This window comes from Ochotona curzoniae, unplaced genomic scaffold, assembly GCF_017591425.1.
Source record: "Ochotona curzoniae isolate NIBS_2020 unplaced genomic scaffold, NIBS_Ocur_1.0 scaffold_3890, whole genome shotgun sequence".
NCBI classification, from domain to species: Eukaryota; Metazoa; Chordata; class Mammalia; order Lagomorpha; family Ochotonidae; genus Ochotona; species Ochotona curzoniae.
The window spans coordinates 37,680,653-37,707,863 of NW_024467115.1; the positions used below are offsets into that span (position 1 = coordinate 37,680,653).

The 27,211-nt window shown below is 46.5% G+C and overlaps 1 protein-coding gene across 1 annotated transcript in view; it reads right to left on the reverse strand.

Annotated features, from left to right (window-relative positions):
• PRKN (parkin RBR E3 ubiquitin protein ligase) overlaps positions 1 to 27,211 on the reverse strand; it is an 888,769-nt gene that overhangs the window by 130,581 nt on the left and 730,977 nt on the right. The window contains exons 8-9 of the mRNA XM_040965678.1: positions 25,859 to 25,920; positions 13,476 to 13,625 (exon numbers count right to left, since the gene is read on the reverse strand). Coding sequence (XP_040821612.1) covers positions 13,476 to 13,625; positions 25,859 to 25,920 — 212 coding nt within the window. The remainder of the gene's footprint in view (positions 1 to 13,475; positions 13,626 to 25,858; positions 25,921 to 27,211) is intronic.

Sequence of the window (27,211 nt, forward strand, 5' to 3'; positions counted from 1 at the left end):
GTGCAGTTGCATGGACTACTGTGTCACATACATTGGGAAAAATGAATGCATGGAGAATGCTTCAGGGATTTTTTTCTTATTTTATGACTTTATTTTAAATATAAAGAAAAATATTTTGAATTTCTTCCCTTGCTGGAAAGCTGCATGATTTGTAGCGATCGCAGCGAAGAGTAGAAGCTAAAGCTCCGAGGACTTGTGTTGGAAATGCAAATCAGAAGCTGGTGTTATTCTGAAGGCTACATGAACTCTCACATTCAATTTGTAATTCCAAAAGCATTAATCTGCCCAATGTGTGGTTCTACATGGCTGAGTTGTGCGTCTGTGTGCAAAATGAGAATGAAGCGACCAGCAGGTGAAAACGTCAGGGCAACTGCAGAATTCCCCAGAAATGTACCTTGACAATGTACTTGGAGGTGGCAGCAGTGCATGCTGGATCTATTTATCTGTGTATGTCTGAGGGGTTATTAGGGTAACACCTTTTAATGTAAGGGCAGGCACATGATTATGTATGCTGCCAACAGTTGGAGGTCTACTTTTTTTATGCCTGGAAATATCCACGTTGAGAAACATTTACTGTTTGGACAAAGATTGTCACGCAAACATTCAATGTTGTTGGATACACAAAAGAACAGCAGCATGCATGCATGTTCACACTGAAATCTGACACCAGAAAGAACTGGACTCGGGTGAACATTAAAGGAGAGAGGGGAGACCCTACTGCTGGTGGAGACTGCCCTGTGCTTATCCTGGACACGTGGCACCCAGGGACAAGGTCTTTGCTGCTGCCATTGGTGCCAGCTGCCACTTTTTATTCTCAGATGGAACCCGAATAGTGTTGAATGCTCTCTAATCCCCTACCCTAGAGAAAGTCCCCTCTTGTGTCCCTTTGTCTGTGTTGAAGTGTGGGCCTGAGTCACCTATCACACAGAGGTGAGGACAAGGAGACCCCTTGGTGCAGAGCCACCATCCCAGCTTCCTAGAGAACCACTGTCGTACAAGAGCCCCTGCTGCTCAGGTCACAGTCAAACACATGTCTGAGTGACACAATGGAGTGCATGCCAATCCAGTTAGCCAGGGAAGAGCGCGAAGAAAACATCGCTGATCATGACAGAGGCAGATACAGAAATACAGGATAGAACCTGAAGGTGATTCATCTTGTACTGAAATATCTTTACCAAGTACCTCTTTCTGTTGTTGTCGTCTGCTCCCCAAGTTATCGGCAAATCCCTTTGTCCACTCAGAGACATAAGCCACTGCATTCCAGGTGAGAGATTCTAGCTGAGCACTTAGCCCCTAGCTGAGTTGGCACACACAAAAAGACAACGCCCAGCACCATGTATGGCATCATGCTGGCTTCTGAGCTGCTTGACTCAGTGGTGTCACCCAGTACATGGGCAAATGGGATCTTCCCCACTGACCACTGGTCAGGATCACTGGCTTAGTCTGATGAGGCCTGGACAGCTCACTACTGACCTGGGATCTAATCACCGTGCAAACAGGTGGACACTTAAGAAAGCAAACACTTACTGTCTTGTTAGTAAGGGAAAGGGGGTGGTGGTAGTGGTGGTGGATGTCAGGAGGGTCAGTGACCCCTGGGGTTGTGGCTATACTGCAAACACAGTCCCTAATGGTGGTCCAAGACAAAATTGCCTGCTGCCTGGTGGCTGCCAAGCAGTTGGCTTGGACATGTGGGTGGAGAACTGGTAGAAGAGGCAGCTTGCTGGTGTTAATATGTTTTGTTAATATGTAGTGTGACCTAAGCTTTGCTCATTTTTGGCAATACACTGACAGTGTCTGTAAGGATGCTCAGAATATTGCAAGCATACCTGATAAGCATTTGATCTAAACCATGTTGACTTGGGAAATTCACTGCTTTTCTGAGATCTTAGGTAAACAATCTTCAGCTTCCTCAGAACAGAAAACTAGAAGTAGACAAAGGAACCCAGCCTCCAAGCACCAATCTTGAAACCTTCTTAGAAAAAAAAAAATCTCTGTTCTATTCCCATAGCCAGCTTTGAGAAGCCGAATCCTGGGTGGATAGATTTAGTATAACAAAGATCTTATCTCCTTAATCCTATCTTTCTAGTATTTATTGATTAAGCAGCCTCTGCACTTGACAATGACACAATACTGCTCATAGGAGCTTTGCTGTGTCTGCACAGAAAAGCTGACTTTGATTTAGATTCATTGCTTCTGACTGTAGCCTTGCCACCTACTCTTCACATTTCCATGAGGGTTCTAAGAAGGCTCGCAAACAGCTGGGAGATTGCTCTTGTATGAGGATCCCTTCCAAGCCCTTCCAAGCCCTGCCCACCTTGGAAAAATCCAGTGAGTGCCATTCCCTCTTGCTTATGCCCGTGACCAACTTTCAGTTGGCTGTGCTCAAAGATTTAGCCGATATTAACATGTAGGCTGGCATAAAGAACTCTGTTCAGGGCTGGCATTGTGGCACACTGGGTTAACCTACCACCTGCAGCGTAGAAATCCTCATATGGGCATTGGTTCCAATCCCCCCAACACTCTCCATTTATGATCCAGCCCCCTGCTAATGCATCTGGGAAAGAAACAGAGAATGGCTCAAGTCCTTGGGACCACACATACATGTGGGGCCTAGATGGGGATCCAAACTCTCAGCTTTGGCCTGGTTCAGCCCCGGCTGTGGATACGTTTTGGAAGTGAACAAGTGGACGGATGAACAAGTGGATGGAAGCTATCTCTCTCCCACCCCCTCTCTCTTACACTCTCACTCTCTCTTTCTCTGTAACCATTTTCCCAATAAATAATAAATAAATCTTTAAAAAATACCACTAGCTCAAGTCATTTTAGGGAGAAAGGATGGGAAAATGCCTACTGAGTTGTTTGCTTAAGAAGTCTCGCTGGACAGCTAGCATTGTGCAGGCAGGATGGGTTCACCTGCATAGGTGGTTGTGGGAACAGCTCACACAGACTCCTCCTGAATGATACACCTGCTGGTTTAATACTAACACCTGGAGAGGAAATGGAAGAGAGTCACAAGACATTAAGTTCCCAGACTTTTGGTCAGACAGTGGGCACTAACCCACATGTTTGTCAGAATCAATATTATTTCTTTCTAAAAAGAGTGATGGGTGGTGTGGGCTGGGGAAAGAATTGGTCATCTTGGTTCTGCCTCTGCAGAAGGGGGAAGAAAATTGCTTCCTTTTTGGAAGTGTAATAACCAACCTGCTTGACAAATTACTTCTCACAGTGCACCAGCGAGGGCTGCCTTTCTCTGAAAGGGCTTCTGCCTATTTTCATGTCTCCTGGCCCTGCTGCAGGCATGGGCCAGTGGGGCAAGGCTTATCCGTTTGGCCTGTGAGTAACCCACAGAGCTTATCTTTTTGACTTTTTCCTTGGGAGAAAATAAAAAATCCATCGATAAAATGGATGTGGGAAGACAAATGTGTTCTCTAGTTCCTGTCTGCAACTTTAAAACCGACAAGTGAGAGGCAGCCCTGCCAAATAGGGTCAGGTGCTTCTGCCAGGTGCATGTCAAGTAGGGCTGGGGCTGGGTCTGACTTGCCTGGGAACAGGTGTCCTTTGTGGTTGCATGGTCTACCTCATTCATTCCTTGGACCTCAACCAGCAGAACCGTTGGTCTGAGCCTTTGAAATATGGAGCAGAGAAAGAGGGGTGCTGGTTGTGTTTCCTGGGATCCTGAATCTGCTGCAGACCCCCAGAGACCACTGCCAAGAGGAGCAGTTCATCTTTAGCCAGGGTAAAACCTCATGTCCTCTAGAAGATCAGCTGTAGCTCCCCCTGGTGGGGTGGTGACTGGATGAGAAACCCATGCTGCTCTAGCTGGGAGTGCTTGCCTTGTGTAAGCCCCATGGAACTCTGCCTGAATCTCACTGGACTCAGCTCTGATGGCAGTTCCTTAGGGCTGGCTTTGGGGGTGTCTCAGTCGAATGCAAAGTGTGGGTGTGCTGCTGCCTTGTCCTTCTGGTGGGTGAGCACGTCACATAGTGGGCACTGTGTGAGGCCATCTCCATCTCCTTGCTATAGGGGAGCCAGACAAACAACAGCTTGCATGCTCTACGCTGAGCAGCTGATTCCTAGAACATGCATGGGTGGCAGGTGGCCTTGGGATGTAGTTCTCTATGATTTAGGAACCACTTACGCGGTCTAAAAACTACACACAGAAAACGAAACCCATTCATATTCAGTCGCTCTATGTGAACATAAATTACATTTCCCAGCCATCTCTGCACTCTCCATTTCCCTGAACTGCTGTGACGGGGAGTGTGCCTCCCACAAGGCCAAGCTGGAAGGCACATGGGCCAGGGCACCTGCAGGCCAGTTCCTTCCCGGAAGAGTAGCACTGCTTTACAGACTCACTGTCCACTGCCTTGGCCTCTGCCAGTGACAAGGATACATCCTTCTCCCCTGTTTAGTTATAAAGAAACTCTGAGTGCAAAATCAAACCCCACTTAATTACTGGTCACATTGCTTTTTTATTTTAGCAAGTAATGTTAGTAGTTTTTTTTTTTTCAATACAAGAAGCTTAATGAAGAAAAGTAACCCCTAAGCACGGGTGCTTCCTCATGTTGTACAAGTGCTCTGTGTATGTCCAGGGACTTCAAGTCATGGCTTCCTTTCCCCGGAGTCACTTCCTCTCACAAAGCAGCTTCTCCTGCCACTCTCTCTCTCATTCTCTCCAGAAAAGCCCATTATGCATTTTTTAAAAATTGTTTTTTGATACAGTTTAGTTGGTGCTGGGGTCTCCCTTCCCCCTCTCCCAATTTCCCTTGCCTCTCCTCTCTTCTCTCCTTATGATGGGCATCTTTCATGAATTTTACCAAGTTCATCATGCTGCTGCTGGAGTGTCTCCCAACCATGTAGGAGACAGTCATTTGTTGCGAGTTCATTCTTGTATCGCAGGGCCCTAACGTAGGTACATTGAGGACTAGATCTTTGTTATTTATGGGCAGTGCCAATAACTGACAAAAGGGACGTTGACCATCTCAGGTAATTATAAACAATCTGCCTCTTATGGATAGTTGATTAATGAATTATATCACAAAATCTTGTTACAGAAAGTAAAGGAACATATGAAGTGGCATATTACATAAGTCTGTTATGCATTTACTAGCATGGGTCTTGTTTTTCTCACCCTTTGATTCCACACATTAGAAAGTTGCTCCATTCTGGCCACCTACAGACCTCACTCTTATAGGAGGATGGCATTTTGCTATCTTAAACAGGAGGCTCAACATTACAGAGGGGCTGTAGCAGAATTACGGTATATTTAGCACTGGGATTCCAAAAATCTGGATCTAGACGACAACAACAACAACAACAACAACAACAACAACAACAAGACTGAGGTCTGTGCGGTGGACAGCACGCCCAGCAGCACATGGAGGACATGACAACCAGTTCACTGAGGTCTGCAGAGGACTTCTAGTACTATGGACGACAGAACAAATTGGACAGCTTTCCTGGCCAAACTTTGTCAGTGAGTATCTGGGCAAATCGAGACTCTAAGGTGAACTACGTCAGCTAATGGACCTTGGAAGGGTTTCTTCCAATGAGGAGCAATGAAATCAACAACATTTCAGAAATATTGGGGCTGTCACAGGGCCATGACAGCTGGGCTCCTAGGGGACCGGGAGATGGGGATGGCACCAGCAGGGGCATGTGGGTCCTGGGGGCTCATGCATAGGCAGATGGAGTGACCTTGAGGATTCCCCCATGTGCTTGATCCCAGACAGGGTGTGGGTCTGGGGATAGAATCCGTGGATTAACATGCTGGCGCGGAGTGCTTGTAGATGGGTCAGGGAATCCATGGCTCTAGGGTGCAGGGACTGTGGATTGATAAGGGAAAGGGGTAAAGGGTTGTGGAGGAGGGAGTATGTTGCAGGTGAGGGATGACTTCTAAGGACTCCCATCCACAAGGTCACTTACTTGCAGGTAAGCGAGGGGTCTGAGACAGAGCAGTTTGGAGGGCGAAGCAGCAGGACTTTTGGGGGTCAGACAGGTAGATAGCCCACATGGGACCCCTGAGCTGGGCTCATTAGCATGGATTACAGTTGACCACCATTCACAGGCTCACACTAAAGTTAAGGTTGGAGCCGACTGGACAGTGCTAGATCACAGTACATGCCAGTTAGAGTTGGAACAGGGGACAGGTAATGTTAGGCTGGGCCATGAGACCAACCAGAATGAAAGAGAACCAGGTCTAGGGGCAGAATCTGTAGAGGATATGTGGTTTACCCTATGGAACTGCAATTTCCGCGGGTTTGTTTAAGAGCTGGGGGTGGTGATAGGCTGAGCTAGGCATGACCATGGAATCCTCTGACACTCATGGGATCTAAGGTTGGGAACAGTCTGGGCGGGTCTAGGCTGCAGCACTCACAGGCACATCCAAGAAGAGGATGTGGAGTGCCTGTAGGTGCTGCAACATCCACCAACTCATACAAAAGCTAGTCCGGAGGGGGCAGACTACACTGTTGGCTCTGGAGGAAATAGTGGTAAGGGTTGTAGAGCATGATAAATGTACTGCATGCTGTTAAACTGCATACCTGCAATGATTAAAGTAATACATTTTATGTCATATGAAATTTCAGTGTATAGAATATTTAGAATAAATAAAATAATGGAGGAATAGAAGCAATTTTATGTTTTGATATTCAGAACCCACAGTCTTGATCTGATACATACACAGAGCCTGGGCACACAGAGTGATGCGAGAGCTGGAATATGTAAAGAACGGACCAGAACCTATAGTATCAGATCCTGAAGCCTCTTCCCAAAGGAGTCTGGAATGGAAGCAAGGGGTACCAGTGCTCTGGAAGGAGTAGTGCTCTGTCCTGGGCTCAGCTCAGGGGCAGGCATCTGGGAAAGACCCTCAGGAGAAAATAGAGCTGGGGAGCAAATGAGAAAGAGGAGAACAGAAAGTGTCTCTGGGAGCCTCCCCCAGCGGGCGAAGGGAGACCTGAGAAACGGTGGGGTGGGGGCAATTACTGTCATAAACTGGAGTGTGAATGCCAGTGTCCCCCAACTACCAGCAGCCTTGGGGCAGCAAACAGGAGGAGAGGTTCGCCATGCAGAGGGTGCCAAGTGAGGGCTACTCCCACCAGCCGCCTGGTCAGGGGTCCACCGGGCCAACCCCAGCTGGGCTGGACCCATTGGCAGGGCTCTTGTGAACATGTTGATGCCACTTATACAGCACCTGCAGTGAGGTCACGAAGTTGCGAAACCCTCCATGTCTGTTCCCCAGGACCACTTGAAAATGAGTTACAAAACATGCATTATGAAACTCCACCTTATCTTCTCTAACTGCCCTCCAGTTCTAGAGCATAGACTAATAGCAGTTTCATGAAATAATACTAAAAAAAGACATTGCAGTCAAAATGTGCTCTCAAAAGCCACTCCATGCAGACACAGCACATAGTTTAGAAAATCATCCTTGTATGAACTCTCAAAGACACCACGGGCCTGCCACTGCTGCTGAGGTGGCAGCAGCTGTGGTGTGCACCCAAACTGTTCCACAGGCACCCACATTGGGGTGGGACTTGCACTACTGACCAGAGGAAATACTGCTGCCTCACTTCCGTCCCCTCCCATCAACCTGGTGCCTACTCATATTCCCTGAAACTAGATTGCAGTGGGATTCTCGCTCTGCATAATGCTGCTTTACATTTTTTGTATGGAAGCAAAAGGCTTGGATCTCCGCAAACAGCTTTCAGAATTTCAGTCGAGGTGGTCAGCGTGATCCCATGCGGCCATAGGAAAGTCAGAGTTTATGGGTGCTATTCTTTGAGGTAGTTGCCAGGTCTTCCCGATCAGCATTGTCCAAGAGAACTATTTTTTGCAGTGATGACGCGATAGCCACTTGCCACACAAGGCCACGAGCATTCCGAATACGGCTCTTGAACCTTGGAAGAACTTCATTTTTATTAAGTGTTAAGGCAAAGCAGCAAATGTGGCTGGTGGCCAAAATGTTGGAACAGCTCAGGCTTGGAGAGAGGTCAGAGTGAGAACAAAGCAAACCCCTAAAGGGCCTCTGTTGTCAAGGATTTTGTTTTCCAGACTGTTCCAGACTGATAATTTACACAATCAAAGACGTTCTCCATTCCATGCAAAATAAATTCCCTAACAGGTGATACAGAGAGACAGGGCTCTTTCATAATTATCTCATGCTTTCCTTTACTTCAGTAAAAACAAATTGCAAATGGGGTGGCCAGTGGTCTGTATGATGCTGGAAAGCACGCACTTGGTGCACAGTGCTTTCCAGGAACACTTGTCGGTGGATACATGCTCTCCAGGTCAAGGGGAGACAGAACTTGTTGCTGCCTTCATCCTTCATGAATGGTTTCTTTAATTACAGTAATCAACCCCCAAAAGTTTTCTATCTTCGCACTTCAAGCTGTCTCGCAGGCGGCAAGTCTAGCAAGACTCATTTCCAATATGCATACGAGCCAATCTTTTAGAGCTTTGGACATGTGTCAAAAATCATGGAATACTTTCATTTAAATTTTTTTGTGAAATGTAATTTTCTTTAAAAAATGCTTTCTGATAAAAGGCATAATATATATATATTATATATATATTATATATTATATATATATTTTATATATATATATATATATATAACGTGTTGGGCCCGGCGTGGTGGCCTAGAGGCTAAAGTCTCTGTCTTGAATGCGCAGGGATTCCATATGGGCACCATTTCTAACCCCGACAGCTCTGCTTCCCATCCAGCTCCCTGCTGTGGTCTGGGAAAGCAGTCAAAGATGGCCCAAAGCCTTGTGACCCACATGGGAGACCTGGAAGAAGCTCCTGGCTCCTGGCTTTGGATGGGCTCAGCTCCGGCAGTTGCGGTCACTTGAGGAGTGAACCATCAGACAGAAGATCTTTCTCTCTGTCTCTCCTCCTATCTGTATGTCTAACTTTGCAATAAAAACAAATAAATCTTTTTTTTTAAAGTGTCAACAAGATAGAATTCTATGTTGGGCGCCTGTCATAGTAGTTGAGATGTTGTTGCTTGGGAAGCCTGCATCCCGTGATAGAGTGCCTGGGCTAGATTCCCTATTGGTGAGACAGAATCCGGGAGGCAGCGTGTGGTTCAAGTGCTTGGGTCTCTGTCATCCACGTGGGAAACCTGGACTGAGTTTTAGGGATGAGGAAGGAAGGGACATTTAGGGAGTGAACCAGTGGATGGGTTCTGTGTTTCTATTTTAAAAAGTGAAAAATGAAAAAATATCTGACTTTCTGTCCTGGAGTGCTTAGGTAACCAGGCAAGTGAGGCCTGCCCACAGTGCGATGATCCATGCTCACACACCTATGTTTAGTCCTTAAGAACACGTGTGCTTCTCAGAGGCTCCTTGAGGACATCGTGGCATAAGTCCCAGGCCAAAGGAGAAAGGACTCAGCGTAGTTGCCCACATATTTTGGTAAAAGTAGGTTACAAATTTTTACAGGAAAATAGCTAGCATCTCTAAGAGCAGAAAAAGTTAACCCTTTTCTTGTATCCTTTTATTATTAAGTATTACCTTTCACCTTGTTTTCTGAGTCCCACATCTTGACCTAAAGGGTCAGTTGGTCAGGTTAGGCTTGTAATACTAACTTGTAAGATCTTTGTGTAAAGATAAAGTTACCGTCCTTGACTTCACCAATCCCTTTGCTACACAGAGCTGAAAGCGAGGCTCAGACTCTCTACTAAAATCTTCAAGAATGTTAACACCGTTTCAAAATTCATATTTTCAACAAAAATATGCACAGATTGCTTTACAAAACATACGTAAGATCCAGGATTGATGGCACCTTTCAAATATTACACAGTTTCTGAAATCTTTAAGGAAAATGACGCAAGAGAGGCAACCTAGGAAGGCCAGGAAGGGGTCCCTGCAGCGGAGGTGGGCCCTGCGTTGTGTCCAGCACACCTTCCTCTGGGCAGCAGGACCACACTTGGTCGTGAAGCAGTGGCTGATAGATGTGTTAATCAATGTGATCGCCTTTCTTTCACGTACGTTAGTGATATGGTTTCTGATCTCTTTTCACTTGAGCTGCCTTTTTTTTGCCTGTTTGATGCAGCCGTTGTGAATTGCTGTCCTAATGAAAAGACAGAACTCTTTATCCAACTTCAAGTGTTATTCTAAGGAATTATCTCCCAGACATACCATGTTCTAAAGACAACACCAATTAAGATAAAAATGTTTTATTTCTAGAGAACTTGCAAGAGTTGCTTGCCATTGCTTTCGGCATTCATCCCCATGTCACTGAGCATGCAATTGTTCTCTAGCTTTTGCTGGTTTCCAGGATTAAACACATCAACATGTCGTCCTGAAGTCATAAAAGTTACTGAGATAGTTTTGCTGATTAGCAATAAGGGCAGACAAAAGAAGAATGCCTAATTTCAGGGAGCCAATTAATATTCACTTTAACTTGATTATGAGTAATCAAAAACTATTAAGGTTAGGGAGGATGAGGTCAGGTGATCTGATCCCCAAATACAGACCCTGTTGAGTTCTATCAATTTACAAATGTTTTGTATTGAGTTAAAGCTAGAATCTTGATGTTCCCAAGACATTTTACATATCAGATTGTACAGAACTCTTTACTCAGTTATGTAAGCAGCATTTGGCAGGGTATTTAAACTTTGAAATTCTTACACTATTTGTCAGTTCTTAATTGATTTTGTATAGATCTTAAGTGCAACATTTAATTATGTACCGTGTATGCCATTAACAAATGTGTGCATTACACAAATATGTGAATGAGCTTAAATCCTCTTATGTCTGGGAGAGACGATTCTATTTAGCAAAGACAAATTCTAACATTGGGGATAAATTATAGTTAATATTGGAAAATGAGTGTGATAGCTTACTTATATTTTGTATATATTACCAACAGTCATTAACTTATTTCTTCAGTCTGTTAGTGACAGTTGAGCCCCAAATGTATGAATTTACTGAGGGCAAGAATAACAGCGACATAGAAATATATAGGCATGAATAAGTGGCAACATCTCAACTTGAATAGTGGGTAAATGATATCTTATCCAAATAATCCTACAAAATGGCCACACATTTGTGGTAGCCATCACATACCGGTCAAGCCTTTCCTAATTGGGCTGACATTGTAATTAAATGGAAATACTTCTCTTCATCAGCCAGTGCACGTTGCTATTGGGGAATAAGCAGGCTTAGAGATAGCACGGAGCCAAGTGTCAGGGAACCCGATTTTCCAGGGGGCATTACCAGACATTTGCACAAGAGACCTGAGTCAATGAAAACATTGACCACTGTTTGTTTAGGTGGAGCCCATGACAACAGCAGCCAGGGACAGCCAGAGGGCCATTTGGGCACACTGTGGTGGGTGGGACAACCAGGAGGTTGGAACTATTGCAAAGTTGGTTGGAGTCTGTTTCAGCTTGGAAAACAGGTGGCTCTGGGCATAGTGCAAGGTCACCTGAGACTTACTTTCTAAATTCCATGAATGACCGGGAATTTGGTTTTCAATCTTTTCGTACAATCAGAACCTCTTAATAATATCACATACATTTCCCACAGCCACATGGTAGGCATTGTACTTTCATTCTGCTGACAGTTGAGGAATTAGCACAGGTGGATGCACATGCACCTTTGGAGAAACCTGTAAACCACAGTCTGAGAGACCTACCGCTGGGGGAATGGCATCTAGGGCCAGAGACTATCTGATTTTCCTTGGAGTGGTAGACCAGGACAAGCCCCTCCCATGGCCTGCTTTCCCGTGACCTCAGGAGGGACTTGAGGCCACCTGGAGATTTCTGACTCTTTGAAACCCTTGTTCAGCAAACTCTCAAAATTGGGGGATTTTGTTATGTGACACTAGATGATAAATACACAAACCGACGAACCACAGCCACCCCTAAACAACAAAGCAGAAACATACCAAAATAGAGTCAAAACACACACCTCAAATTTCTAGAGTACAAAGGGACATGCTGAACACAGTTCTTCCACTTCAAGGAATGTGCCTCCAAAGACACAGAAACAAATCAACGTGCTCCTAAAGCAGTTTTCCACTATTTCCAATTTTAAAACACACATGCTACTTGCAACGGTGTACTGTGCTTAAAAATGGAAGACAAAGACATTCAAAGCTAAAGTTACAGAGAAGCTTAGAACAAGGTAGGACGCCTGAATGCAGAAGGTAGGCCAAAGAAAGCCCCCATCTCTGCAAATAGAATCTTCCAATCCAGCTTCAGAGACTGGATGGCAGGCAGCAATCAGCAAGTAGACACACAGCTTCACCATTCATTAAAAACGACTGGAGCTAATCTGAAAGGAGCCCTCCCCTGGCATTCTCTCCCAGGGAAGATGGCTGCCTGCTCAGCCACGCACAATCAGTGCGCCTTACACAGTAGGCAGTGGTGACTAAGGCCCCGGAGTGTGGCGCCATTTCCATAATTTCTGAGGATAGGCAACAGCCGTGAGCTTTCATCCTAATGCAGTCACACTTAAGAAATCCAGAGATCTTTTCTTCCCTGTAAGGTAAACGGGCATCTCCTTGTTTTCTGCTTTCCAAGGCTTCCCCAGCACTGTGGCTCCGTCCCGGGTTTTGTGACCTGCACAACCTGGCACATAGGGAGGCAGGCTAAGGGACAGCTGATGCCAACACATGCCCAGGTGGTGTCCAGTGCTCAGCCAAGAGAGAAGCCTGGGGACGACTCTGTCACCCATCGCCCCTTCCACACAGCTCCCCTGGAAGCTGCAACGTTAAAAGAAAGGTTCCCCTTCAAAAGGCAGCAGCATTTTAAAAACATGTATGCTGCCTTCTTTTTCTTGACTGCAGGGAATTTCACACTGGGGTTATTATGCATTTGTCATTCTAACCTGCAGCTCAGCAGGCCTCTTTGTGTGTGAGTTACGCCCTCCCTCCCTCCCAGCATCAGAGTCAGCCTGCAGCCACGGTTTCACTGCAGATGCTCCCTGGGTCACGTGTGTGGATGTCTCAGAACAAACCTTTTCCGTGCTTTTTTACCGGCTTCCATAACAGGCACATCAGTTCTGCTCATCTCTATTTCGAATGATTTTATGACCCAATAACTGTGCAAGTTTCCCATATAAATCTTTGTTTTACTTCTTGAAACAATTAGGCAAGCTGACACGAAGATACCACTGTTTCCTAGCTCCGTCACCTCCATCTACTTGAAGGCAACTGTGAGGGATGAAGACAGTGTCCTTTGGCGTGGCCAAGCATGGAAGGAGAGTTTACAAGTCTGGCTCAATGAGTGGTGCACACCTTAGATATTTTCATAAACAGTTGAAGCAGAAAACCTTGCTATGACGCTTCTTCTCATAGGCATTTCCGTAGTTTTAAGAATCTTAAACATTATTTCCTCATACATCAACTTCAAAGATGAGGATGCAATGGGAAAATGAAAACAATAAAAATATAATCCTAGCTCATTTGCAGACGCAGGAAAATATGGTAGAAGTCAGCACCCAGTGGGCACAGACAGTACTCACCCCACAGCCCAGGCCACTGCCTCCCTCGCAGGTGACCTTCCTCTGGCCTGGCTCGGGCAGCAGCCCCGCTCCGCAGCCTGGGCTGGGGCACAACACACCGCCCATTTGCAGCACGCATTCCTCTGCGCCGTACTGCTGGTACCGCTGGTACTGCAAAGGCAAGGTGAGTTTCAGAAAAGGACCATGCACGCAAGCACATGAGATCATTTCCGTGTGAAATGGGTGTGTAGGGAGGGATGGAACAGGACAAGGCGTGGCGATGAGTAGTCTTGCCAATTCAAGTGGGTAAGATGCAGTAGTGGTGGGTTACTCTGCAGCTTTAGCTTCAGAGGGTAGAATTTTAGAAGTTCATTTTTTTTTAAAGATCGATTTGAAAGGCAGAGTGACATAAACACTCCTCCACCCTCTACTTCCCCACCACACCCAAGCTCTCAAATGAGTGATTAAAGCCAGGAGTCCTATCTGGGTTTCCTATACAGGTATCAGCAACCAAGTATTTGGGTCATCTTCTGCTTCCCTCCCAGTGCGTTGTCAGGAAGCTGGATCTGAAGTGGAGCAGCTGGAACTCCAACTGGTGCTCATAAGAATATGTGCTGCAGGCAGCAGCTTAACCAGTTGCACCATAACGCTGCTTCCGCAGTGTTTTCTAACAGCATACCCTCTATTGCATTTAAGCAATTACATTTCATATTAAGGAGTCCATCTATGCATTAAGTGATGGATTCTTGCAATACCTCATTATCAGTCGTACAAAGCAGTACATTTGTATCTATTTGAGATCCTATGAGGTTTTATAATCCTTTTTGGAAACATCTTCAACATTCCACCTCATGAAAACCCTTGGCGCCACACCATATCAATAAGCATATTAGGCTGGAAGAAGACAGGAACGAACAGCAAGAGACAACATGTTCCTGCGATTCTTTTGAGGAACCCTTCACTCCGACTCTATTTCAATGGAGAAACCCCAGCTGCCACCAGAGTTCACTGCAGCCAGGGTGTGTGTCTGCGTGGAGGGGCCGTGACCCCACCCTGCTGCTTTCAGGATGGCCCTTCATCCTCCCATGTAGCACTGATCAGACCTGCTGGCCTCTGCTTCCCTCCATTGGGCTTGGGGGCCAGGAGACCTTTCCTCTCCTCGCCCATCGGCCACAAGGACTCCAGCCTTGTTATCCCTTTCCTATTTATTCTGATGCAACCCTGGACTTACTTCAACTTGGGGGTGCCAAGATGGGGGTGACTTTACACCACCTCCTCGAAACCCAAGATACAGCTCAGGAAGGCCTGGCAAATCTTGATTGGTACACTAGTCAGGCCTACGGCGGTGGGCTGTCTGACAAAAAGAAGCAGGGCGTGGATAAGGAGCTGGGAAAGGACGCTGTTTCTATCACACTGTTTCAGTTTGATAACTTATGTACTGAACACTGAGACAGCACATGGTCATCGAAGGACATCTGGGGACTGCATGGGGTAAGGCCCTCAGGCAAGTGCCAGGTGGCCGTGCAGTTACAGGATCAAGTGATGGATGGTAAGACAGTCTATCCTTGCATAATTGACAGGCAATACACTGCTTATGACTCTCTGCTTCTCTTAGAGACCCTGCACTTAAGATGTGCCCAGGTCACACTCTAGTACGCCATGAGAGGGTCAGAGGCGCCACGCTGGGGACCCGAGGCTTCTCCGCGGTTTTCCCGTGCCTCCTGATGTCCTGCATGCCTGAAGTTATTGACCAGGTTAAACTTGGCACTAGGTTAGCTCATTAACTCCTGTAAGCCTGGAGGTCTTCTGATCCTGTTCTCTCAGCAGCCACGGGGCTGGTTGAGATGACGTCACCTCCGTAAGGAAGATGAGGAGTAACCCACCTAGCTGGCTGAGGGGCAGGTGGAAAATGAGCAGGCTGTGTGTGTACTGAAAGCCTACAGGAAGTAGATACACAGTCCGGGTAGATCCAGGGGAGTGTATTCTGAAGATAGAGGAACGGTATGTTAGTGTGCTGGGGAAGGGCTGGGAAAGGGCAGGGAGCCCGGGGCAGAGAAAGGAGAGGGTAGAATGGGATCCCCAGAACAGAACCTCCACCTTGGATGCCAAGGAAGACTCCATCCTCAGGCAGCTGAGTGTCGAGGCAGGGTGAAGGGAGAGGGCAGGTGTACAGAAGAAGTGTTGGAGAGGATAGAGTAATGGAGGAAGAGGAAGGAGGAGGGAGTGAGTGTTCCTGCCAGGCAGCGATGCCAACCCCTGGAGGCCAGCAGCCATGAATTTAAAGGGACACTGGTCAGTAGAGCTCTCTGCTGACATAGCTACAAGCACTCCGGAGCGAGGCTACACTCACACAGGCAAGCAAGGCACCCTCCAGGCTTAGTAACACCGCAAGTTTGCTTTTGTTCCAGTTTGTTCAAACACCTCTACTGCAAAGAAACCCTTTTCCTGTAACATCACACAGATCTCCAAGGACTCACAGATGCAGATAATAAATTACGGGGTGACAGCCTTTTCAGTACTGTCCAGGTCAAGGGGCAGTGGTTTGGCAGGGCCCCAGCTGCCATCTGAGGTGTGTTGATCCCAGCTGTGATGCCCTGACTCCTTCCTGAAGGAGACCACCAGGACTGTCCTCCCTTTGCTATTCATAGTTTTTATTACGGCTCATTCTTGAACAGCATTGTTCATTAACCTGTCTCAAAAGTATGCCTTTTAACCCATGGCTCTCCACTCTCCTCCCTTCTCTCGCAATGCGTGTGATGGGAGAATCACATTGTGGAATCCTTGTCTCCCGGGTGGGGTTCTGCTGAGAGCATTTCTGGGATGCACTGACAGCCCTTGTCCGTGCTCTGTGTCCTGGGAATTCTGAGTGTATCCCCAAGTTTCCTTAGATCCTTGCCCTGCTTCCTTGCTCTCTCCCTGTCTGTCCATCACACCACTTCACAGATGTGTCATTAATCTCTATTTTAAGAGATTATTGTTCATTGCATAAGTTAACATCATACAGTTGAAAACTGGTTTAATTGAAACATTGCTTCATTTCTGGTTAGAATATTTCTACTCCTGTGTTATCCATTGTCACTGCTGCAATATGGAGGGGTGGATAGAACACTTGATTCTTTTTAAAAAGAGAATATTTACAGGCTCAGCTTTATGCATATTAGATGTTGAATGCATTTTAATTCACTCTAGCAACTTTCCTTTTTCAAATTTACCTAATTATTTATTTATTTGGAAGGCAGAGTTGTAGAGGGAGAAACAGAAAGAGAGATGATCTCTTTTCCCATCTGCTAGTTCACGTGACCAATGGGTACATTGACCAGGACTAGGTCAAGCTGAAGCCAGGAGCCTGAAACTCCATTTGCATCTCCCACGTGGATGCAGGAGTTGGAGCACTTGGGCTGCTCTCAGCTTTCCCCCAGGTGCACTAGCAGAGAGCTGGATGGGAAGCGCAACATCAGAGACCTGAGTCAGCACTGCTCTGGGGTGCTGGCATCTCAGGAAGCGACTTAACATGCTATGCCACAGCACAGGCCCTATGGCTCTCCTTCCTGACGCACGATGGTTCTACATCTGAACTATGGAACTCCTGCAAGTTGAATTCTCAGCTTTTCATCACATGACCTACTACTGCTTGAGGGCAGCTTTGCTATCTGGGATGGCAAACTGCTCAGGCTCGTCTTACACATTTTTCTTTTGGTGCCCCAGACTAAGGCTTACCTACCTTTAAAGAAACAATATTTTTTAAATATCTGAAGACCATTAACTGAGTGATGGTCTGTTCAATGGTCCTAAGTTATTCATTGTTGCTAGATTTTTTCCAACCCTTTCAAGGATGGTTAATTCAGAACTATAAAGTGCTTCCTCAGGGCAGGCATTGGCATGGAGGTTAAGCTGCTGTGTGGCACACCCATATTGCCTATCAGAGTGCTTGGGTTAAAGCCTGGATCCCACACCTGGGTCCAGCTCCCAGTGAATGTGCACCTGGAAGGCAGCAGATTATGGCTCAAGTGCGTGAGCGCCTGATGCCCCAGGGAGACCCAGGCTGGCTTTGGCCAGGTCCAGCCCTGGTGGTTGTTGCAGATGTCTGGTTAGTAAACAGGTGGAGGGAAGATCTGTCTGTTTATCTCTTTCTCTTTGCCTTTCCAGAAAACAAAACAGGAGTGTTCATTCAACATTTCATTTACCTGTTTGTCTCTTCTACATGGTTCTTAAGAACACAGATTCACGGACCTGGCACGATAGCGTCGCGCTCAAAGTCCTCGCCTTGGATGCGCTGGGATTCCCTATGGGTGCCAGGGCGCAGGTTCTAATCCTGGTAGCCCCGCTTTCCATCCAGCTCCCTGCTTGTGGCCTGGGAACGCAGTCGAGGACGGCCCAAAGCCTTGGGACCCTGCACCCCATGTGGGTGACTTGGAAGGAAGTTCCTGGCTCCTGGCTTCGGATTGGCACAGCACCGGCTGTTATGGTCACTTGGGGAATGAATCATTGGACAGAAGATCTTTCTCTCTGTCTCTCTTCCTCTCTGTACATCTGCTTTTCCAATAAAAATGAATCTTTGAAAAAGAACACAGATTCACAATTTTGTTTAAGAGTTTGGTTGCCCTAGCCTGCCTTGCACGCACCGCAGTTGTACAATTTTTGACAAAAGGCAACCACTTGGTTCTTGCGTATTGGAGATCTAGGACCCTCATTCTTATTGCTCAATTTTACATGAAATTAGATCTTTCAAAGCTGTAGAGGGAGGTGGAACTTGCAATTGTTTTCAATGGTTCCACATTTTTCTTCTCTAATGTTTTTGGCTATTTAAAAATAAAAGCTAAAAAATGTGAGGGCTTGCTCTCTGCAGTCTCCTGCCTGTGTCATCTTACTTTTTAACTGGAATCTCCCTTTCTCTGCCCTGAGAGCATTTCTCCTCTGTGTGGGGCTTTGGAGGTGATTGTAGGCTGGCCAAGATCTGTGAGTCCTGCAGGTCTAAGAGGCTCCTGTCTCGAGTCCCTTGCGCACATACCTCTTGCTTTTACACTCTGGCCTGGCCTGATTTCAGCATGTCCTGCTGATAGTTGGTGAATAATAAAAGCTGCGAAATGAATGTACTCTTACTCTATTAAGTGCCAGTTAATTGGGTAATTCTAAGAAAATAGCTAGTGGCATTAGGAATTCATAGGAGAATAATTAAGGAGAATTGTGCGTATGTGCGCGCGCACACACACCACTTAAAATGTTACTCTTAAGTAACCAGCCACTTCCTCTCTTGACAAGGGAAGGCCTCTCCAAGTCAGTGAAGCAGTTTGTTACTCAGACAGGAGCTGCTAGAAACAAGAGAACCTGCGAAGAAGTTCAACAGCACTTCAGGAATTCTCACTACCTCAGTGGCGCTCTCCAGTGCTGACGGAACAGGTAACATTGTGCTCTTTTTTCCATTCATTTCCTGAAAATTTTATGAAAAATGACTACTATATTTATTCTATTTATGATGAACTCAAAAACATTTGAGCATATAATTCCTTTTCTCAGAGAAGGCAAATATTGACCATGCTGCCTGGTGGCTTCTGATGGCTAAGCAGTACACAAACATTGGCACTGTGTCTGCTGACAGAATTTTGTTTTATGAGAAGTGATGCTTAAAATCTTATTTCTGAAATGAATGTGGATTTTCTTCACATTATTAAGGTCTTGAATATATTTGTGTAATTGCAACTATGCTACAAATAACTTGCTTAAATCCCATGGCATTTATAAAACAAACAGCAAAAACAAACAAACAAACCCCATTTGACCTAGCACCAACCTTGCACTAGTATTTACAGAAAGCTAAATACCCTGTGGTGATAATTTAGTCAAGGAGTTATAGTATTAGTAAGGGTCCTTGTTTAGTTGTTTTCAAGCTATGGTCTACACTTCTGTCGATTCTTTTAGGCCATTTACTGAAGCAAAGATGACAATGCATTGAGCGACACTATGGAGAGGATCGCGTGGTGCAGCAGTGAAGACAGAGGTTGGGATGCCGACAGCCCACGTTGGAGTCCCGCCTCCACTGCTGACTCCAGCTTCCTGCGACTGTGCATCCCGGGAGGCAGCGCTGATGTCTAAATCCCTCCTCAGCGCCACACTCACTTCTTGGCTCCTGGTTACAGCCTGGTGCAGCTCCTGTTGCTGCGGGCATTTGGAAAGTGAACCAGGGGATGCAAACTCATGGTTTTTGTCTATCTCTCTGTCTCGCAAATATGTAACAAAATAAAAATAGGAAAAATACCACTATAAGGAAATCCCACTATATACTTATTGGAGAGATGTAATAAGTTACAGATGCATTTATATCAGTATAAAATATACACAATAATGGTAAAGTAATTAATAATTGCACCCCTGTTGGTGAAAAGGAACAAAAAAATTTACATTACTTCTAAGGTTTTTTTTTCCAATTACCAATATTTGAAAGCATTTTATAAGTTAACTCACTTGATTTATTTGTAATGTGGACTGGCCCTATATAGAATCTGTTTCAAAGTGGATTTTGAGCTCAGAAACAGCAAGTATCTAAAAATCACTCAGGTTGAGTTCATTTTTAAAATGTAGTATCAGTATATGTGTAAATAGGCATATATTTACTTTCCCACGTATGGTGTTTATTATTAAAACTGGTTTGCAAGTCTGTAGAAATGCTTTCATAAAGTGGGTAATCCAGAGAACATGGCTGAAATACTTTAGCATTGATTGTATACTATTTGCAAAAATTCTCAAAAACAGGTGTTAATATGACCAACGCACACTGCTCTGCATTTAAGGAAACCAATCACAAAGTTCCTCCTATATTTCTTCAGATGTCAGCGAAAAATGCATTCCATTAGCAAGCCCTACCTAGGTGAAATTTTGACTGTGTACTTGCTTTATATTTTATTTATCTGGGGAGTAAATTATTCAGACTTTATGTGTGCATTCTTACAAGAGTCTCTTAAGAGTAGGAAATATTCATTTTATAGTATAAAATTCATAGAAGTTACAATAAACTAGTATCTTCTGAATCTAAATAACGAGTCATGGGAGAGTATAATGAATTCCATCTTGTGTTTGGTTGGCCTGCAGGTAGATGGAAGACTTTGTTGAGCAGCATGTTGTTCTGTAATGAAGCTAGGGTCACAAGTTCAAGGCCCATGTGGATCGTGAACTTCCCGTTTCTTGCCAGCCACTGACTGCATGTTAAGTCCACTGAGGGAACGCAGGGGTCACCTGAAGTCCAGGCTAGGAAGGACTGTGTGGCACCAGCCCCCGCCACTGAAAAGCCATTCAAACAGCCAATCCCTGTAGGTGTGGAGAGCCAGTGCTCCCTGATGCTTAATGTGCATGCTTCCACTTGGAGAAGAAAGCAGGAAGGAATCCAGGCTTGAAAAACTGCAGGAAATTAGCAGTACAGGGATGCTGGGCAACACGACAATCCCTGGAACTGGCACAAGTGAGTTCTGGCTTGTTAGCAACCCATGGGCTGCCTGGCCCCAGCTTCAGGTCCCCGGAGTGGGGAAGGAGGTGTGCACTGTCCTGTCATGTTTTCCAGAGCATCCTTTCAGGGCACTCAGGTATAGCTCTCAAGTCTCTTTTGCATCTTCCCAAGTCCTGGCTTCTGTTTAGTCTTGACCAACAGCTCTCCATGAGTCCCCTCTTTCCTGTTGCCATTAGCAGTCCTGAGCAGAGTCACTGGTCCTTGACCCACCGCTCCGGGCAGGCCACTCTGCCCAGACTTCTGCCTTCACCGGAGCATGAACACCACCTGGCATCAGGATGACTCCAAGACTACCCTCAACCCACAACTGAACTGCTTCTGCCATAATCTGCTTCCCCTTTTGTCTAAAAGAACACATTTCGTTTGCCTGTCTTCAGTCATCTTTTAAAAATGAAAGAAAACTGGGTGATGATTGAGAGTCCTTCCTGGGTTTAGGGTCATGGATATTGGGGGACAGCACCTCTTCTCACCCCATGGAGAGCGTACTTTGCTTTCTACGGATTAGAAATTTCCTGGCCAGACCACCCATCATCTTCCTCCTACTTTCCTTTGCAAACCCGAGCTTCCTGGCCCTCTGACTACCCAAGATCTCACACTTCCGTGTGCGTCTGAACATGTCTCCAATGAGCCCATTTATGCTCTTATCTCCCGACCTTTTCATTGTGTCCCTCGAAGCTCCTGGAACAATCAACAAGTTCCCTGATCATCTGCCTCTTAACATATTGCTCTCTCCTCCCTGACTTAACTGAAACAGCTCCATCTCTCTCACAGTCCTCTTACACGAAGGCAACTTTTTGTCTTAGGCACACACACTTCTAGGCCTGAGGCATAGCTTGTCTCCTGGTTCCCAGGGGTACCTGCAGCCTCAGTTTCCCTGACTCTTGCAAATCCTCTACCTCTCTGAGACCTGTACCGTTCTCCTCACTGCCACCTCTGCGATATCAACACAGAGTCACAGTCCCGGAAGACTGCAGTGGCTGGCTCAGCCTTCATCTCTTCTACTCCTTTTGCCAACCCTCGGTGGACTCACCTCCTGTATGGATGACCCAGCTTCCCTTTAGCTCTTCCAGCCTTACTTTCTCAGCCCTGATGACCCTTCCTCAGTCTTCTATTCTCATGGTTCCTCCTCAAATCTTCTCTTTCCAAGAAATTGATCCCCTCCATCAAATCTCAACTGTCACATTCTAACCACCACGTCCTTTTTCCAGTGTGCTTACTGGGAGATGATGATGCTTAACTTATGAATTTCATCAACTCTTCTAGCTAATCAACCCAACACGTTCTTTCTAGATACTGGCCCTCTTTCAAAACTGACTTCCTGTGTGGCTGGACCAAGATTCTGTGACCTCTTGCTCCAGCCACTGTCTGGCTAATGCAGGTCTCCTTGGGCGTCTCTGTCTGCATTGACTGGAGCTTCCTGCAGCTGGAGATTGCTGAACAGGAATGGCACAGTTGGTGGCTTCCTCCATGATGGATCACCGATGTCTCGGTTCCTAATCACTCCTTTCAAACAGGCATTTACAGCTTCCTCAGGATTTCACCATTGTTTCTCTGGGAGAGGGTAGGTTTTCTCTTCATTCTTCCCAAACTGTTCCCCATCAACCTCCCTGTCTTCATTCAGACAACCTGTACCATATTTTCACTGAGAAAAGAGGAGTCACCAATGGCGTCTTCATGCATTCAGCGACTACTTCCTTAGCATCCACTGTGGAGAAACCACCTGTTCTGGCAGGCTCTCTCAGCAGAGACTGCAGTCAGTCCCTCCTCCGCACAGATTGAAAGCTCTCCTCAGTGTCCAAAAGGACTTCCCTTCTTTAGCTGATGCTTCCTGAATCACCAAGTGACTCTTCTCTGTTGGGTCATGCCAGTGAACACCACCCGAGTTCTGTCCTCTCCACTCTAAAGCTTCCTGCTACCACTGCATTTCTTCTGGAAGGAATCGCTCTCCCCATTGGAAAGTCAAGCTCCTGTACAAAAGTATCTGCCTCCCAGGACCTGCTTGTCATGGCTGCCTTCTTCCTGTGCGACAGGATGGGGCTCTTGGCTGACCTGGTCTGAGTCTACCTGTCAACAGCATTTGATAGAGAATAGGGTCACTTCTGTCCTCTCAGCTTCCTTAATACCAACATCTCCCTGTGCTACGTTCCCCTTGCTTGATGCTCCTTACCAGTATCACCTGATGGCTGCCACTCTTTTTACACAATTCCCTAATGTTCATGCTTCTGGGAGTTGGCTTTTGGTCTTTCCTTTCTCACCTGATTGTGGCCATCCCCTTGGATTAAAGTACAATAGGTTGTGATTCCAAGTTTTTCTCTTTCTAAATTTTGATCCTCTTCTCCTCTGAGCTCCAACTCAAACTTTCAAATCCCAACATGGGGGGCCAGTGTTGTGGAGCAGCAGCTCAGGCTGCCACTTGTACCACCAGCATCCTATATTAGAATGCTGGCTCCAGTCCCAGCTGCTCCACTTGCCAATGCACCCGAGAAAGCACAAGAAGTTGGTCCAGGTTCTGGGATTCCTGTCACTCATGTGAGAGACTGAGTTGGAGCTCTGAGTTGCTGGCTTGGGCCTGGCCTGGCTTTGGCTATTGGATAAAAGTTGAAGAGTGAAGAAGCAGATGGAAGATCTCTCTCTTGCCCCCTCCATTCCTTGATGTGTTTTTGTGTATTCTCTTTGACACTTTGTCTTTCAGGTAATCACAAATAAATATTAAATAAGAGCAAATTTTGCCATATGACTTTCTCCAGGCTTTAGGCATGTTACATCTGCCCAGAATGGAACCCAGGTTCCATGCCCTGTCCTCACCCTCCCACCATTTCACCCGGCTGGGTAAGACAAAATCATGGGACTCCTTCATTCCTTTGCTCACAGCCACTCAGCCACCAAGTTCTTCAACCTCACCTGTGACGATTCTTTTCGTCTCTCTGGGACCATTTGACCCTAGACCATCTCCAAGACTGACATTCTTAAAGTGGAATTTGGGTAATGCCAGCCACTGCTTGAATCTCCAAGGATCCTCTCTGAGCTTGAAGTCCAAGGTGTGGCCAGCAAGGCCTTCACCACTCCTCACCCTCTCGCGTGGCAGTTTCCAGAGTCATGGGTTTTATCTAGCAGAGATACATGTGAGGGGGTGGGGTTCCTCTTCCATCCGCCAGACCTGATTGTTTGCCTTGTGTCAAGTTTCTTTCCCATAGTACAAGACAATTTTCTCATTCCCATACCACCTTATCCCAAGCTACAGCCTTCTTTTTCTTCCTGCCTATAGCTCAATTAATAATAAACAATTAAAAGCTGTTCATGTTTGCTGCCTTACACTCCCCTCCTCCTTTCTCTCACATGATCACTCCCAGGGTCAAGGTCACTAGTGACCCACATGCTGTGAATTGCAGTGTTCAATTTTCATCCTCATCATGGGATGTGGATAGTCGCAACTCCTGCCAGAAACACCTTCCGCCTTTGCTAGGACAGGGTTCAGCACACAGGAGGTGAGCAGTAATTATCAATGCTTAGAAGATGAAAAAGAGAAAAAAATGTGATGATTTAGGAAGTGGGAATCAATGTTCATAACTAATCAGGATAATACTATTTTTGATTACGGCAGGATTAAATTTCTGGGAGACTGTGAAGAAGGTCTTAACTTTTGCGCAAGTCTAAGGAGACGATTGCAGCAGGCTCCTTTCCCTCCTCAGCACTCAGCGGCTCTAACGCAGACACGGAAAAGGTTTGCAAATACTGGTCCAGGTCCAGAAGAGAAGGCTCCATGGTCGGAACACAAAGGTTGGGGAAAAGCTCAGTGACTCCGGATTGAAGGCGTTTGGACTCAGGCTCTCCCAGGACAGTGACTTTGAGACACAGGTGTTTTCATCAGGGAGATGACTGTTGGGTTTGCTATCAACTTTTATCTAATGTGCGAGATAAATGATTTGTCTTCTATTAGAGTGGACATTGATGCGACACGAGAAAATAGGAAGCTCTGCCTGTGGAAAGGACTCCAGCTTCCGGGCGCTCTTGATCAGCCCCGCTCAGCTTTCCCTCTCGGGTCCGAAAGGGGCAGTCACCCTCTGCCACACACAGACATTCAACAAAAGCACACGAATCAGAAACCTGCCTGCCAAGTCTAAGCCACATGGCAAGCAGCAGGGGAGGGTTCAGACACCATGCTCCGTCTCCACAAGGCTGTGTCTGGTCATAGTGGGCCACGACGAGGTGTGGGAGTACAAGTCAGCAACAGAGGGGAGCTAGGCGGCCAATCATTTATCAAAGTGTCTTAAGGACTCCTTGCTGCCTACATCTAACACACAGATCCAGAGTCAGCCAAGTCCACACAAGGCTCGAGAGATGTATGTTTCAGATACATGCAGGAGTCTGTTATGCACACATATTATGTATGTGTAATATTTAACACCTTAGAGGACTGGCTGGCATATCTACTTACAGTGTGACATCTCCCCAAGCGTCTTCCAGCATTTGAACAGCCTACAGTAAGTGGGCCATGCAAGCCACTCACGTTCACATCCATATGGAAGGTGGCTGTGGTGAAGTGTGGGTAGCACATTCACAGTACCAGAAACCCACCAGCACACCAGGGCTGCAGCGTCAGGGACCCTGGGTCCCACAGGCGTCGTTCGCCTCCACACACGTTTGTCTGCTCATCTGTCACTTTGTGCTGCTGCCGCTCATGGTTTGAGATGAGAAGTTCTGGCAGATGGCAGATGTGCCAATTAATAACCTGTCGGGGCTGACGGATGGAAGAGGAGCCCAGTGTCCTCACGCACATCTCCAGCCTGACGCTCTTCCCAGTCTCAGGGTCAGGAGAGGCACGGTGGCTCCTGGGAGACCACCCAGACCACCTCATTAGCACCCACCTTTTGCAACACTTTGAGGCACACCCTTCGGGATGCAAACTCACCTGCTCTTCTCCGAGAATCCTGAAGTGATGGAGCTCTTTAATCAGGGAGTCGGAACAGCCAGCTGTTGGAAGGAAGGAAGGATTAATCACAGAAATGTCATTTTCATCTGTGGCAGTCAGATGTTCTCACACACAGCTGCGGTTGGCAGTGACGGGTGTCGAAGTTGCTGGGGACATTGGTGTGTATCTGAAGGGCACCTGCCCGGCCCACCACCCAAAGGCCGGGCCTGCACAAGAGGCATGGCCACCACTGCTGTGCTGTAGCTGCTCATGATTCGGGCCTGAGTTTTTTCCTCTCTTTGTTATGACCTGGCCTTTGCAGGTCTGTTAACATGTCCAGCACATCACGTCACCATTTTCCTAACACAGAGGAGCTGAGATTTTGTGGGGCTGGAGTGGGAGAGTTAGCGACTGCAGGTTCTCTCTCTCTTTCTGTCTCTGTCTCTCTCTTTTCAGCATGCTAGTCCTCCACCCTCTACTCACCCAGACTTAAGGATGGAGACAGTGTAGTTGGACCGTTGGTCTGTGCAGGATTTTGTGTAGGTCAGTACTCTATTGCTAAGCCCCACAGGAATCTGTTCTTGAATTGGAGAAGGGGCCGGGCAGGCAGGTGCAGCAGTTTGGTGCCCTTCCCTCTCTAGCTCTGCCCAGTCAACCTGCTCAGGCTTTTTTCAATCTTCTTTTGTCAGTAACTGAGAGAATGAATTACACACATCCCTCAGTGGTGGGAGCACCTTCTGAGAGATGCATTGCTGGGGAACTCTCTCATTGTGTGCAGTTCAATGTGTGTGCCTATTCAAAGCAAGACGGCCATGACGTCACTAGCTGATACAACCTTAGGGGAGCACCATGGTATGTTCAGTCCATCAGGGGCAGAGGGTATCAGCAGGTGACCAGATGTCAGGTGACACAATGAAAAGTTCACAGAAAAAGTGGGACTACAAGGTAGGATTATTTTGGTGTGAAATCACTTTGGAATCATGATTTTCCATAATATGCCTTTGCATAATGTACATCTCCATTTGACAGAGTGATGAAGAGAAGGAGAAGATAGGGAAGGGTTGTCTTTCTTCTGCTGATTCACTCCTCAAATGGCCCCGATGGATGGGACTGGGCCAGGCTGAAGGTAGGAGCCTTGAACCCCATATCGGATGCCCATGGGCATGGCAGGGGCTCAAGTTCTTGGGCCATGTCCTGCTGGCTTCCCATGTACATTACAGGGGAGCTGGATAGGAAGTGGAGCAGCTGGGACTGGGGCTTAGCACTCTGATGTAGAATGGAGATATTAAAGGTGGCAGCTGCACCACAATGAGAGCCCAAAGAAACATTACCTTAAAAAAGTAATTACATTCC